This window comes from Phyllopteryx taeniolatus, chromosome 6 (genome assembly GCF_024500385.1).
Source record: "Phyllopteryx taeniolatus isolate TA_2022b chromosome 6, UOR_Ptae_1.2, whole genome shotgun sequence".
In the NCBI taxonomy this organism is placed as follows: Eukaryota; Metazoa; Chordata; class Actinopteri; order Syngnathiformes; family Syngnathidae; genus Phyllopteryx; species Phyllopteryx taeniolatus.
Genome location: NC_084507.1, coordinates 20,961,107 through 20,976,872, shown reverse-complemented (window position 1 = coordinate 20,976,872; position 15,766 = coordinate 20,961,107). Strand labels below are relative to the sequence as shown.

The window sequence follows — 15,766 nt, the reverse complement described above, 5'->3', positions numbered from 1 at the left end:
ATGCATTTTAATGTATGAAAAGTGCTATATAAATAAATTTGATTTCATTTGGTATTGTATATACTATAGTCTTTATGCAGTGGAAAAAAATAATAAAATGTGTTGTAAAATAAAAGCATATTATAATATAGTTGTCAAATATATAATTAAGTTGAAAAACAATACTGTATGGTGTACAAAAAAATATATAATAAATTATAAAAGAAAAGACATATATACATACTATTATATACAGTAATATCGTGGCATCCAAATATAATATACAATCTAAAGAATATATAACAGAAACACCAAATACATTACAGCGTATACCATAGTGTCATAATACATACTATAATATAGCGTCCAAATATATAATATAGTGAAAAAGATATACAGGGGAAAAAAAATTAGAAAATACATACAATAAAGTATCATAATATATTAGATAATTAAGTATAAAAATATATATAATTTTAAAAATAAAATATACAGATATCATATCAAAAATACATTTTTAAAAAGTTGAGTTTAGTGTACTAATATTGTGCCAAAATATATAGAAGTGCTTGATCATGTGTTGGCCTATAAAGTGACATTTTTACATTATGTAAAAAAAATAATTAGTTCCAAATATGAATGAAATCTGAAACGGAGGTGACAAAGGTGCTGTATGTCTGCGATGACACTGTGAGATGAATACGTAAACGTCGTCTTGACAGCGAGAAGATCAAGTAACCATGGCAACAGCGCTCAGAAACATCTCTGTAATGGCTCTTCTTTCACTTTCTTCCTCTCCTCCCCCCCTTCTCCTCATCCTCCTTCTTCTCCTGCTCATATTTATTCTGATCAACTGGCTTATTACCAAAAGCCATGTTGTGTGACTCCTTCACTTTTCTTCATCACCTCCATCTTTTTCGTTGTCATCCTCCTCGCCGTGCCTTCTACTTCCTCCTCCTCCGAGTGTCTCCTGTGTGCATCTGTGCGTGTCTGTGTGTGTGTGTGTGTGTGTGCCCACCTGTGGCTGCATCAGCATCCTGAGCAGCGGTCGCCATGGTGATAAGTCTGGAGCTGTCTGCTACCGTCGCCATCACGTCTCCACGAGTACACGCCGTCCCCCACTGGCGAGAAAAAGAAGACAAGTGAGGAACTTTGATGTGTTTGTAATTGTGCGTTTCACAACCTTCATTCAGCAAAGACAAAAAAATAAAAAATAATCCCATGACGGCATACCACCAAACAAAAAATGTCACAAAAAAGTGGAGGCGCAAGGTTATTTATTCATGCAGTTATCCTGCCCGGCGAGTTAAACGTGAATGCCCTTCTAATCAAATGGTTTGTCTCCTTGCTATTAAAAAGGTCATATATCAGGAGTAGAAAGATTTGTAGAGTGGTGCGTGGAATATCATTTACAAAGGAATGCAAAGAAAGCAAAATAATTTGTAGTGAATCCCAAGTCTACTGTATGGACAACACACAGACATTCCTATAAAAATAATAATAATAGTGACACAGAACAGGTCACCTCCACTAAACATCTGGGAGTGTAAATTATTTTGGAGATGAGCTGGCAGAATCATCTACAAAGTATTTGTCCAAAAATACACCAAAGAATCCACTTTTTAAGGTCTAAACGTGTGATTCTTAAAGTGGGGTACGAGTACAAATAGTGGTACACGGGCTCCCTCTAGTGGTACGCGAATGAATCACATTTCAAGTAAGTACAATTCAGTTGTATTTAAGTTTTGAGTTCAACACGTTTGCATTTCATCTTTAAGAAGTATTTGCTTTAAAGCTCATATTTAGGTAAACATTTTATTTAGTGTTTATATGCAATACATACTTAGCTAAAGTTTTTTCCTAAAATTCTTCAGTTTTTCTTATAACATTTTGACTGAAACCCTGTAGAAAGACTTTTTTTCTTCAAGACTTTGTTCTCATAAATTACAGATGTTCTCATGTAATGTAACGACTTTATTATTGTTTAATTAGATTTTTTTTCTCTTGTAGATTTTTAGGATATTTCTTGTTGTATTCGTTTTTTAGTCTCAGGTATTTTCTTTTTTTTTCCTCGTAACATTTGAACTTTATTCCTGTAAACCTCTGAGTGTTGTTGTCCCGATAACATCACAACTCTGTCATATAGTTAGTTGTAGTTTGGTGTTTTTATCATAATATTATGATATAGTGCAAAATTTGTAGTTTTTCATGTAAATTTTGGACTTTATTCTTAGAAAAACACGTCTTTTTCCTTGCAATATTACAACTTTAGGAATACAACCCCTGTCTCCTTTTTGATACATATTTAGGCTTACTACGCTCCTGTAATTTGATGTTGATCATTGTAGTGGTACTTGAAGAGCTAATTATTTTTTGGGGTGGTACTTGGTGTAAAACTTTTGAGAACCACGGGTACAAACAGTTAAAAAGGCTGACATTTTCTTCAAAAACTGTGAAATGTTATTCTTGAAAACAAAAATAAGAAAGTTTAAAGACGGTTTAAATCGTCACAGAGCCACACTCAGGATCCAGGACGCGAGAAAAGCGCCAGTCGACATATTGACTACATTTCCCACAATCCCGAGCACGCGTTGCTCCATGGGCGTCTACGTGACGTCCATGCACTTCCGGCTCAAATGTCGACGGCTCCATGACGTGACACAGGGGTTTGGGGAAAACAACCGAGTGCGTCTTCCAAAGCCGATAGATAGGCCGACCTCAAGTGACATCCTCGCGGGCTTGAGGGCACCGCGAGCAGCCGCCGCAGCGATGGAGGCGGTCCCCCGCATGCCGATGATATGGCTCGACCTCAAGGAGGCGGGAGACTTCCACTTCAACCCGGCCGTCAGGCAGGTGAGCTGGGCGTTGACGCGGGGTTAGCAACTGGCCGCAAAACAAGTCATCTTTGACCGTGCAGTAGTGGAACCGGAACGGAACCAAGTGGCGGCGTTTCTTCGGCAAAACACTGGGAGAAGTTTCCAGAAGGGCTAACTGCTCGGCGAGCCGCAGCTTGCCTTTTGGTTTGTTGTTGTTTTTTTGTTTCGCTATCGCTAGCCTCCTGTTAGCTAAGCGCTCGGCGGAGTCTTGGGCTTAATTAGCCAGCGGTTAAGCAGGTGAGCGGACACAAGTTGACCAGCACGGCCTGGCTGGACCTGCTTTGTTCCGGCCGAGATGTCGTCACTGTCACGTGAAGCAAAGCAGTGACGCCATGACAACGGCGAACAAGTAGCAACAAGTGGCCTTGAAAAGACATTTCAAGTTTGACATAGTATACATACTGAAAAGGACACTCATGAAGTCTAAATCCATGTTGAACATTCAAGCCTTTATCTGAGGAAGACCCGTTTCTGTCCCCTTCCTCATGTAGATTTACCTTTGAAGTCTTCCTCATTCGTAACATTAAATGTCAGCGACATCACCGTCAGTCATCCAAAAACGTCCCTTACGTCAGTGATTCCCAAGAAATAGTCCAATTTCACTTAATTGGTCAAAAATTCATTAATTGAGCACAAATATATTTTTTTCTTCTCGCCGTGCCAACGGCACATAATGACAGGCAGAATAATTAAATGCTCTTCCACTAGATGTCAGTTAATCTGTATGTACTTTTTGCTGTGTGTACATTACTGTGTAGATCTAAGAACACCTTTTATAAGTAAAGTGGAATGTTCTGGAATATGTTTTACCCTTTTCTAGAATGTTGCATGTTAGCTGCAAAACAGACATATATGCATGTAAAATGCATTGTAAAATGAGTGATGTGTCGAAATGTTCTAGAATGTTATATGACAGGTACAGTGTCTTGTAATGTGTTTGCAGGTTTGAGAATGTTGAGAATAATTTAATTAGAAAAAAATGTGAAAAAAACAAAAGCTTTATCTCAAAACTTCACAGGGATCATTTTTCCACACATGGACTTATGTTACTGCAGATGCACGAACCACTCAATATACACATAAGTTTGCACGCTGATGGTGAGCGAGCAGGAAAAAGTCCCTAAAATATGGAGAATGTTCAATTGAATCGCTTTACACACACAAAAACACCAAGTGCAATGTGGTTTCTGCAAAGCAAAACATAACCACCACAACAGCGCATCTACGATCACCAATGCAAGGTAACTGACTAACCTGAGCTAACAACAGCCAATTACATTCTCGGTCGCGCGCCCGCACACACACACACACACACACACACACATACACACCAGGTGAGGCACCGCCTTTAAAAGCCACACACATTCAGAGTTATAGATACTTCAATGTGTAACATGAGGATAGTTACCCCAAATGGACAAAAAATTTACACCTGCACCTCACATTCACATTTTGTATTGGGATTGTTGTGTAATAATACAAAAGCAATTTTTATCTGATTATTCCGCGGGATAATCAGTAGAATACTCTATTCTAAAAATATTTGATAGCTGCAGCCCTGAAGTTTTGTCTTAGTGTGTTTAAAAAAATGTTCTGTACTTGTTTGCATGTTGTTCTAGAATGGATGTGACGTGTTGCTGTGTTCTAGAATGTCTAATGTGTTAAAATGTTCTAGAATGTTCCGTGACGTATGCTAGAATTTTGTGCGGCGTGTTCAAGAATGTTCCAGAATGTTTACGAGCTCACGTTTTTCTGGCGTCTTCTAGTTTATCTTGAAGAACTACGGCGAGAATCCCGACAACTACAACGAGCAGCTGAAGAAACTGGAGACGCTGCGGCAGGTCGGTGCAAGTCTCGTGGCGCAGTTATGCGTCCAGCTCTTGAAGAACCGCCTGAAACGTGTGTGTGTTCGGCAGAGTGCCGTGAATGTGACCAGAGACTTTGAGGGATGCAGCACTTTGAGGAAATACTTTGGGCAGCTTCATTACCTTCAGAGTCGTGTTCCCATGGCAACCGGACAGGAGGCAGCTGTGTCTATCTCATGGTACACGCTCACTTGCACGCACACAGTGAAGCATGAGATTATGTCACACAATTTAGTTTGCTTCCCTGAGACAACAACAGACTGACTGAGTAAACCAAAGGCAACAACGGCTGAGTCACTGATAAAAATATGTGAACTGCATGCCTGTGTGATTTTAGGACTGAGATCTTCTCTGGTAAAACTGTGATCCATGACGACATCAGCTACGAGCAGGCGTGTATTCTCTACAATCTTGGTAAGTTGAATAGTTGGTACTTTGTCCTTAAGACAATGTCACTGCTTAAAAAAAAGAAAAGAAAAAATGCTCCATTCTTCACATTGCTTCAATGATTGATTTGAATTATTAGGTTCCTACTATCAGGTTATATGAAGACCCTTTTGGAATTTCTGAGTTTCTTTTTCTGCGTACTAAATGGCCTTTTTGTGGGCTTCAACATGCCCCGAAAGATTAACCGTCTTTACAAAGAGCATGTATCCTGGTGAAAAATTTAAGGATCCTCAACACGGCCCTCCCACAACTCACTTGGTAGAGCGACCGAGAAAGTTTAAAAAAAAAAAAAAAAAAAGACCCCCTGACAGCAGTTTTACTGGTCAACACAAAATTCGGTGGACATGTCTATCAGAACAGGATGGACCAAAAAAGTCTCAAGGACCCAGGGCTTAAATTGAACAGGAAGTCGGCCATTTTGGTGTGAGGCAGCCACTTTGGGCAAATTACTTCGCTAAGGAAGAATAGAGTATTCTACTGAAAGTTTAAAAATAAATCAGTCCCCAATTCCAGTTTCACTGACGGACACAAAATTGCTTGACATGTCTATCGTAAAAGTAAGCACAAAGAAGTCTCTGGACCAATGCCCAAAATTGAACAGAAAATCTGCCATTTTTGTTTGAAGCATAGTCTTTGGGCGAATTTCCTCACTAGTGCCCCTTGAAAGTTTAAAAATCAGTCCCAGACTCCAATTTCACTGATGGATACAAATTTGGGTGGACATGTCTTATCATAACAGGACGCATGAAACAGTCAGGACCTATGCCCAGAGTTGAAAAGGAACACAGACGTTTTGGGTGAATTCCTACTGCTGGTACTTCTCCAAGCCCCTATTAGTGAATTTGCCCAAATGAGCCCCAATTGGACAGTTCAAGACACACAGGCAATGCAAATCTGCCAGCTTATATAGGCAGAGCATGCCATCCAATTTTGATGATCATTTCATTCATCAACAATTTATTTTAGCTGTATTTAGTTTATAACTCAATCAATCAATCAATCAATAAAGCTCACCTGTGTTGACTTGTAGGGGCACTGCACTCCATGTTAGGAGCCATGGACAACCGTGTGTCTGAAGAGGTATGATGCACCTAAATACTCACACACAGACACACACAACACTCAACACCGTTTGTTGTGGTTTTAGGGCATGAAGGTGTCGTGCACACACTTTCAGTGCTCAGCTGGAGCTTTCTCCTACCTGAGGGACCATTTCAGTCACAACTTCAGCGTAGACATGAGCCACCAGATTCTCAACCTCAACATCAACCTCATGCTGGTAGGGCACACACGGTGATGGACACACTGACATAACACTTGTACGTTGAGACACACACATGGTCATGGAAGTCCATATGGTGACAGACAGGCGTAGACACACACACATTGTGACGGACACATGCAAGCGCACACTTTGATGGATGTAAGATCACAGATGGACAAAGGGTGCCGGATACACACACACAGTAACACACGCGCGTACACAAACATACTCACGGTCGCACACAAACACAGTCATGGACTCAGACACGGTGACAGACACACACACACACACGATGATAGACCAGTGATTCTCAACCTGTGTGCCGGGAGCGCTCTTCAGGTGTGCTGTGGGAAATTATAAAATGTTACGTAATTGCTCAAAATAATTTTTTTTTTACAAGAAATAATGTATCTTTGTTCATCTATTTATGTCAGTGAGGCATAGTACAAATAAATGCTCTTCCATTAGATGGTAGGAAGTACACACAGTAATTAATGTATTTTTTTTTTTTGTGTGCTGTGAGATTTTTCAATGATAAAATATGTGCCTTGGCTCCATAAAGGTTGGAAATCAATTTGATAAACACATGATGAAGAACACGGAGACACACTCAGTAACTAACGGTGACACACAGACACGGCCTTACTCACACACATGGACACAATGTCACACAGACACGAACTCACAAAAACAGTGTCATACAATCTGCGTGTGTGTGTGCGTCAGGGTCAGGCTCAGGAGTGTCTTCTGGAGAAATCCATGCTGGACAACAGGAAGAGCTTCCTGGTGGCTCGCATCAGTGCTCAGGTGGGCGGTTCCCTTGTCAATCATTCAAACGTTATGACGTCATGACACTGGTAAAAGGCTGTTAAACCGGCATATACGCTGTGACGCCCCCAGGTGGTGGATTACTACAAGGAGGCCTGCAGGGCTCTGGAGAACTCTGAGACAGCCTCCATGCTAGGAAAGATCCAGAAGGACTGGAAGAAGCTTGTCCAGATGAAGATCTACTACTTCGCCGCTATTGCGCACGTGAGTGTGACATGCACATCGTGTTTGTGTGTGAGTGACCAAGTGTGTATGTGACTGTGACTGAGGTCGTGTGTGATCATATGAGACCATGTGAGTCTGTGAAAATGTGCGTGTGGTGTATGGTGTGTGTGACGCACCAATCAACCTCTACCACACCACACTGTTCCTCCTCAACAGCTCCACATGGGTAAACAAGCCGAAGAGCAGCAGAAGTATGGTGAGCGGGTACGTGCACACCTCCACCACAACGGTTGCAGTCAATGTCTGCATACTCTAATTGTGTTTGAGTGTGCCTGGCTCTTTGTGTTTGTTTGCAGCTCGCGTACCTTCAAAGCTCCTTGGATAAACTGTCTGAAGCCATCAAGCTGGCCAAGGTACAAAATTCCTAAGCACAGCATCGAGCTGGTAGCAAAGATGGGTCTTAAAAATATGTTTGTCCACTCAGGCTCAGCCCGACAGCGTGCAGGATGCCCTGAGATTCACCATGGATGTCATTGGTGGCAAGTAAGTAACACTTTTGGAATCTTGATCCCCCCCCACCCCCCACCCACACACGTGTTTTGTATTTACTTTATCTGAATGGCCTACTCATAGATTCAACTCTGCTAAGAAGGACAACGACTTCATCTATCACGAGTCTGTTCCTTCTCTGGAAACGTTGACATCTGTCAAAGGTAATGGAAACTGCCGCTGTGTGTTGTAGTCAGTTAGCATAGCGTGCTATAAATAGGCCTGCACTGGAAAAAAAATACTTAATTTTCAGTTGCACATGATTGTAATATGGTAAACGGACATAATTTTCCAGTCAAATATTCATGTGCAGCGATGTACATGTTCGAATTAAGTACATTCAAAGGACGTATTTTCAGTGGGGGCAATTAATAAATTTTATTTGCCAAGACCATATTGCTGAGCCCTATACACTAATGACAAAGTTTCATAACGCGTGCAGGCGCACCCCTGGTCAAAGCCCTGCCCGTCAACCCCACGGACCCCAGCGTTACCGGACCAGACCTCTTTGCCAAGCTGGTACCGATGGCAGCCCACGAAGCCTCCTCCCTCTACAGGTCGGCACCAACACTGTTAGCACATTGCCATGCCAGCACGGTAGCTGCCACACAATATTTGTGTTTGCAGCGAGGAGAAAGCCAAGCTTCTGAGAGACGTCATGGCCAAGATCGAAAGCAAGAACGACACACTGGAGTGAGCATAGTGCACATGTGGAGACGGCGTGTTGCTAATTGCGAAGCTAACACATTTCTTCCCTTCCCTACAGGCAGTTCATGGACTCTTTGGGTTTGGAGCCAGAGTCTGTAGACAACTTGGACATGTACAGCCACATCCCACCGGTCCTGATGGAGAAATGTGCCGCTCTTAGTGTGCGGCCCGACACCGTCAAGAGCCTCATCCATTCCATGCAAGGTGGGCGGCGCATCAACAGACAGACTTTAAAAACAAATACAGTTTAACAGTCATTCTCAAACTGGGCTCCAGAGGTCTGCAAAACATTGTACTTTGCAATAAGTCATGTTGTATGTAATTTTTTATTTTTTTTTTAATGCAGACCTACATATAATAAAGCAATTAGTCTCCCCGAACTTGGCTTTCGGCCAGTTTAAAGCTCTGATATGATTGTGACGCGTCATCAGGGCCTTCACTGTAGGCCTTCGTTCTTGTAAAGGTCACAACTTTTTATTTATTCATTCATTTATTTTTAGAAAAAAACTTTCATAATATTTAAACTTGTTTTCTTAAAAGTAACAGTTTCTAATTGTAATGTTAGGAAAATAGTAAATTTTTAAATTCCTTTATAATTTGTATGGAATTTATGGGTACACACAATAGTTATGTTTTATAGCCGTTCGGCGTATGCGGGGGTCCTTGGAAACATTTTTCCCTTGTGAGTCCCTGGACCCCAAAATTTTGAAAACCCTTGCTGTAAAATACTTTCATCTTGAGTTCTGTGCTGCCGCAGTCCTCTCAGGCGTCTTCACCGACGTGGAGTCATCCCTGCGAGAGATCCGAGATGTTCTGGAGGCAGACGAGGTGGGCGAGCGGGCCCTCCAGGAAACCGGTGCCCCGGCTGAGTTCCACCCTGCAGAGCAGGTTCAGCTTCTGACAGAGATCCGAAGGGACCTGGAGAAATACATGGAGGCCCACGAGAAGGCCAGCTTCACCAACACAGAGCTCCACCGGGCCATGAACCTGCACATCAGCAACCTGCGTCTGCTGGGCGGGCCCCTGGAGAGCCTGAGAGACGCCCTACCCCGACCACAACTCAGTGAAGGTAGGAATAGACATGAGGGACTTTTTGAACTTCTGTCTGCGCAGAAGAAGCGACTATATTGTGTTGTGTTGAGCAGAGGAAGTGGCTGGGCTGCAATGCATGAAGCGCATCCTGGGGAAGGTTCAAGAAATGAGGGACCAAAGAGGCACATTGGAGAAACAACTGCGAGACCTCATCCAGCAGGATGACATTACTTCCACCCTGGTCACCACAGAGAGAGCTGACATAAAGGTACGTTGTTTTAGGATGAATGTTCCGGACCTCATGGTGAGGTGCTGAACCGCAAAGAGCCTTCCAGACCTTATGGTGAGGTGCTGAACCGGGAAGACCATTGCAAACCTCACAGTGAGGCACTGAACCATCAAGTCAATATGTGTAAAACTCACAACTCCACTTTGTGCTTCCAGCACGTGTTTGAGGAGCAGCTGAAGAAGTATGAGCAGGTGAAGGTCTATATTGACCAGAACCTGGCAGCCCAGGAGAACATTCTGAAGGCTCTGACCGAAGCCAACGTTCAGTACGCATCGGTCCGCAAGGGCCTGAGCCAGACGGAGCAGCAGTGGACCGGCACAGTCCAAGGACTGGTGGGATCCTACGAGGCCTACGAGGACCTGATGAAAAAGTCACAGGAGGGCAAGGAGTTCTACGATGACCTGGAGGCGAAAGCATCGCGTCTGCTGGAGAAAGTAAAGACATTGTGTCAGACTCGGATGGAAGAGAGGAAGCCCATCCTTGAAAGGCAGGATTTTCTTTTGTTGTTTCCATGTGGTAACTACTCAAACTAACATCATCTTACCTCTGTTCTCCTTGTAGAGAGAAACTAAAGAAACCTCCAGCGCGACCCACAGCAGCGAAGCCTTCCTTGAAGCCAAGGTCTCAGGATGAAGACTCCAGTCTGGAAGATCCAGAGTTAGCCCAAATTAATGCCGCTATCTTAGCCTTAGGAGAAGACCAGCCAGCTGAGCTTCGCAGCCTCCCACCCGACATTCCTTCTCTTCCCACCTCTGCGGGTCATCTGCCGGGTCCGGAAGTATTCCTCCCACCAGGTGCCAACCTGGGCTGCAGTAGCTCATTGCCTTGGCCTGGTTCTTCAGCTGCCGGTCTTCTTCGCTTCCCAGCCAATCTCCCGCCACCGGAGCTTCTGGCTCGAATCGCTCATTTTCCTACACCAGGACCTTTGGCATGTAGACCCATTCCTCACTTGGCTCCTCAGATGCCTTCACAACTGCCTACACAGGCAGCTTACAGGCCTCAAGTCCCTCAAGCGGTTCCGGTTTGTCCTACTCCAGCCCGACCGTCAACCACCACGGTGGACAGCATTCAAGCCCCTATACCCAGCTACACTCCAACACCTCGCCACCCTGTGCCACCTTCGGTTTCTACTGCCTACACCGGACTCCCACAAATGGGTGCCTACCCCCAGTTTGTCCCCCAAATGACACAGCAGAAGCAGGTGCAGCCACAGTACCCACTACCTGTGGGGCAACACCTGGCCCCAGGCTACCAAGCTGGACCCAGAGCCCTTCCTGCCCCTCACCTTCCGCTGCAGGCCTACCCTCATGGATACATGCCTCCGCAGCCTGTCGTCCCTCCACAGTACCCACAAGTTTTCCCTGGTCATATGGGACCACAGCAAAATGGCTACCAGGCTCCGCCTCAGATACCCCAGGGCTACCAGGCCCCTCAAAACTACACCCCCCAGCAGCACCCTCAGGTGATGCCAGGCCCGATACCAAGGCTATCTCAGGGCCTGATTCCTCCACAAAATGCTCCCATCCATGTCTCGCCAACATCGCAGACTGTACCGCCTGTTTCTCAACCTTACGTCCCTCACCAACACCACCCAATGCCCTCAAATGCCCAGCAACTAGTACCACATCCACAAATACCAAGTGGCCCTGGAGGGACAATGCCTCCTCCCAGCCAGACAACCCACCCCACACTTCACCCACAGATGCCTCCTGCTTCACAGCCTCATTTGCTTCCTGGGCCTCAGGTCCATATTCCAAGGGGTCCTCAGGTCCACATTCCACCCACCTCCCTTGCCCCACAGCACCACCCAGGCCCTGGACATTCTCCCATTCCAAACATGCCCATGTCCATACCCGGTCACAGCCAGATTCAAGCCCACCACACTGGGGGTGTTTGCTACCCTGGAGGACCCCCCATGATGCCCCAGCAGCCACTGGCACCGCAGCTTGTTGCCCCACAACAGCCTCAGGTCTCCCTTAGCGTCGTCCACTCGCAGCCTTCTATGTACCCATCAGCTCCAGGAGCTAATTTGCCCCCAAGTGCACCACTGAGACCCCCTGCCATTGGCCCACATGGGCTACATCCTCACATGCCCCCCCAGCACATGCTCCAACCCTGTCCTGGAGGTCCTCCAGTAGGACCGCCAGGACAGCCAACCCATCCTTCCTCTCCTTCGCCTGCCCCATCCACATCCCCCATACCTGGCCCCCCGTGTCTGGTTATGACCCCACAGCAGAGACCCACCGTTGCCACTAACATGGGTGCTGCAGTTCCACCAACTCTTCAGACTCCCTCGGTCGTTTCTCCTCCTTCCACTTCTCTGTTTGAGCAGCAGAACTCCAGTAACCACGACCTCCTCTCCTCCAGTCCTGAGAGCCAACCGGGGGGCACCAAGTCCCCCACCAATGTCCTCCAGCCCACCAAAGCAGACCCTCAGGAGGGGGAGCGTCGCAAGAAGGACTCCCAGGGAGTTCTCCTGATCCAAGGCGATCCGTATCAATCTCCTGAGCTCGTGGCCCGGCTCCACGGTGAACTGGAACATTTCCGAGCGCAGGCCGAGTCCCTGGAGGAGCCTTCTGAGGGTGAGAGGGGGCTGTCGGTGCTGGATGCACACTGGAAGGAGCTCCAGGAGCAGCAGGAGAAAGACGCCCGGCAGCTGTCAATCGCCATTGCCCGCTGCTACACAATGAAGAACCGGCATCAGGACATCATGCCCTACGATCTCAACCGCGTGCTGTTGCAGTCGGGCAAAGACGACTACATCAACGCCAGCTACATCAAAGACTTGTCGCCGTACTGCCCGCAAATCATTGCCACGCAGGCACCGCTCACCGGCACCGCCGCCGACTTCTGGTTAATGGTGTACGAGCAGAAGGTCTCCTTGGTGGTCATGCTGGTGTCAGAGCAGGAAGTAGAGAAGGTACAGCAGCTGCCATAGCGATTTCTTTGGCGGGCTTAAAAAGTCCGTAGTCTCTTTTGCACACATTGATCCATTCAGTTACTCTTGAATTTCGTATGAGATCAAAATACTATCAATAAAATAAACAAGATACAATAAAATCTCCCGAAGTGGATTTTTTAATTTTTTTTTTCGGAAAAAAATACAATTTGGTAACTCTGATTGGTTTTGAAAACCATCTCCTCTCTTGTTCGTCTCAGCAGTGCTTGTCTGTGAAGGAAAAAAATGGGCCAATCTTTGTGTTGTCTTACAAGTCCTTGTTTGGTTTGTGATGGCATTTTTTCCGCCCTGGCAGGGAAAAGTGGTGCGCTACTTCCCAATGGAACGTGGCCAGCAGCTGTCTCAGGGTCCCATCACGCTCAGCTTGACCACGCACAAGACAACAGCCACCCACGTGGAGCGCATGATCAGCCTGCAGTACCGTGAGCATAGCCTGAAGCGTACCGTGGTCCACCTGCAGTTCACTTCCTGGCCAGAGCTGTATGAGCGCTCACTTCATGTCCCTCCCTCCTGTCCTGTCCGCCATTTGTTGTTTTGACACCTGGGTCTTTCGTCTCGACTAGGGGGCTCCCTGACAGCAAGAGCAACCTGCTGCACTTTATCCAGGATGTCCACGGACACTACCTGCACCAGAGACCCTTACACACGCCCGTGCTGGTCCACTGCAGGTCAGACTACAAATCCAGTACTGCCAACAGTAACCTACTTACAGAGAGTCCTGAAAGAAGATAGTTCCCAAATAATGTTCTCGTCCCAGAATAGAAGGTACTAGTCCCCAGAGAAGATTCTCGTCCTGAGATAAGGACCCAGTGTATCTTCATAACTTGAATGTTCATGAGTAGGGTAGTGTGTGTACTCAGACACTCCTTAGTGGAAGTCTTAACATGATCATGCCCCCTTGTCTGTCTGTTTCGCGCTCTTTCTCTCTCGTAGCTCTGGTGTGGGTCGCACTGGCGCCTTTTGTCTGCTGTACGCAGCAGTGCAGGAGCTGGATGCGGGGAATGGCATTGCAGACTTGCGAGCTCTGGTCAAGAAGATGCGGCAGCAGAGGAAGAATATGCTACAGGAGAAGGTAGGACATCGCCTCGAAATTGCAAAGCCGCTACACAGTGCGGATCTACTTAACTAACGGACTACCGCCCACCCGTGTCCCCTACAGCTGCACCTCAAGTTCTGCTACGAGGCTGTGTTAAAGCACGCAGAGCAGGTCCTGCTGCGACACGGTGTCTCCGTGGCAACCGGTAGCAGGAACGCCGCCTCTACCGCCTCCAAGGTGACAATGCGCGTACATATTTAAACAAGCATTCAAATACAGTATATGCGGTGATGCCTAGTTGGGTCTAGTCTACTGAGAAGCTTCTAGTCCGAAGTGAAGGTTTGAGACCAGAGAGAAGATTGTAGTCCCAAGAGAAGGCTCTAGTCTAAGAGAATGGTGTAGTCCCAAATGAAGGTTCAAGTGCTGAGTTCTCATCCCGAGAGAATGTACTAGTCCCAATGGAGTGGTCAGGTCCTAAGTGAAGGCTGTAGTTCTCAGACAAGGTTCCAGTCCTGAAATAAGGGTCTCGTTTCGAGTGAAGGTACTTTTCCTAATGAAGGTTGTAGCCAAGAGAGAAGGTTCTAGTCCCAAGAGTATGGTGTAAGTCCAAAGTACAGGATTCTGAGAGAACGGTGTACAGTATAGTCCCACAATCCTTTACAACAAAACTTGTCCCTCTGACTTCCTGGTCTTGTTTTTCCAGCCATACTCCCGCCAGGAGTCCCAGCAGGATCTGGTTTTGGGTGGAGACATGCCCATTAGCTCCATACAGGCCACCATCGCCAAGCTCAGTGTACGCCCTCCCGGCGACCTGGCCTCAGAGGACCTGGGCCTGGATGATCAGGATGATCCGACCCTCTCCTTTTCACCAGCCCTCTACTCACCAGGTGACCCTTGCCTCCTTCAAGAGCCCGTCGTCGACAGCTCGGGCTCACTTCTGTCGCCTCCCGACTGCTCGGGTTCGCCCCCTGCCTGTCTGTCCTTGCCGCCGCCCAACGGCCTAGATCTGGCATCACCGCCATCGGAGACTTCGGCCACCCCGCCGCCGCCCTCCTCTTTAGAGCTGCTGGCCTCACTGGCACCTGAGGCTTTCTCTATGGAGGGCGGCGGGCGGGGAAAACAGCGGGTGACCAAGCAGAGCTTCCTGCAGCCAGTGGAGGGCCAGGGTCTCCATGGGTCCAGGGGGGCTGAGAGCACAGACCCCCTCAGCGGTCTGGACCCCCTGTGGAGCCTCAATAAGTCCTAAAACAAGTTTAAAAAAAGATAAAACAATCCCAACATGCGACTTTGTAAATATTTTTAAGGTTCACTAATGTTTAAAAAGTAAATAAAGTGAGTGAGATGCCACATTTACTCATCAATGCCTCTTTATTGGAGTACAAATGTCACGACTGCAGCCCTCACAGATAGCCAGTGAGGGACAACGGGGAGGGCTGGGTTTCCTGCCTCTATGCAATAAAGTTGCTTTGTCTGCTGTTAGGTGTTAATTGCACACGTGCCCTTCGTCGAACCAACACCTTGTGCAATTTGGTAAGGAGCAGGCATGTAGTGCCGCTGTCCATATCACACCTCAGAAACCGCCCCTCTTGCTGATGTAACGGCCAATCAAAAACTAACAAAAATAGTTTCTGGGTAGAAGTGAGATTCATCCATCGCAAAGCCATACCAATAAATTACATACAATAGAGTGGCGCTTTAAGATCATTTAATTTTGTCCGTGACCATATTTGTATCTCAAATTATCTTTCCCCATTGAAATGAATGGAAAG

The 15,766-nt window shown here is 46.3% G+C and overlaps 1 protein-coding gene across 4 annotated transcripts; it reads left to right on the top strand.

Moving 5' to 3' along the window:
* The first annotated feature begins 991 nt into the window (after positions 1-991).
* ptpn23a (protein tyrosine phosphatase, non-receptor type 23, a) lies at positions 992-15,354 on the top strand. Of its 4 annotated transcripts, none has more exons than XM_061777912.1 (24): positions 992-1,121; positions 4,622-4,696; positions 4,772-4,899; positions 5,058-5,134; positions 6,198-6,247; positions 6,315-6,446; positions 7,158-7,238; positions 7,332-7,463; positions 7,641-7,688; positions 7,781-7,837; positions 7,909-7,967; positions 8,058-8,137; positions 8,416-8,530; positions 8,601-8,666; positions 8,740-8,885; positions 9,439-9,750; positions 9,827-9,981; positions 10,158-10,489; positions 10,564-12,922; positions 13,257-13,441; positions 13,525-13,629; positions 13,895-14,033; positions 14,121-14,234; positions 14,701-15,354. In XM_061777912.1, exons 3-24 carry the CDS (start codon positions 4,862-4,864, stop codon positions 15,241-15,243), a joined length of 5,325 nt encoding a protein of 1,774 aa, XP_061633896.1. In that variant the 5' UTR covers positions 992-1,121; positions 4,622-4,696; positions 4,772-4,861; the 3' UTR covers positions 15,244-15,354. The 4 variants fall into 4 exon arrangements, with proteins under 4 accessions (XP_061633896.1, XP_061633898.1, XP_061633895.1 ...); XM_061777911.1 differs by lacking the exon at positions 992-1,121 and adding an exon at positions 2,596-2,832; XM_061777913.1 differs by lacking the exon at positions 992-1,121 and adding an exon at positions 2,863-2,999.
* Positions 15,355-15,766: the final 412 nt, after the last annotated feature.

Bases quoted from the DNA above. Each gene is read 5' to 3' on its own strand.
- ptpn23a (XM_061777911.1), top strand. From the start codon at position 2,599: ATGCACTTCCGGCTCAAATGTCGACGGCTCCATGACGTGACACAGGGG. The intron at 5,135-6,197 runs GTAAGTTGAATA...GTTGACTTGTAG, and splicing joins GTGTATTCTCTACAATCTTG to GGGCACTGCACTCCATGTTA. The intron at 9,982-10,157 runs GTACGTTGTTTT...TTGTGCTTCCAG, and splicing joins CAGAGAGAGCTGACATAAAG to CACGTGTTTGAGGAGCAGCT.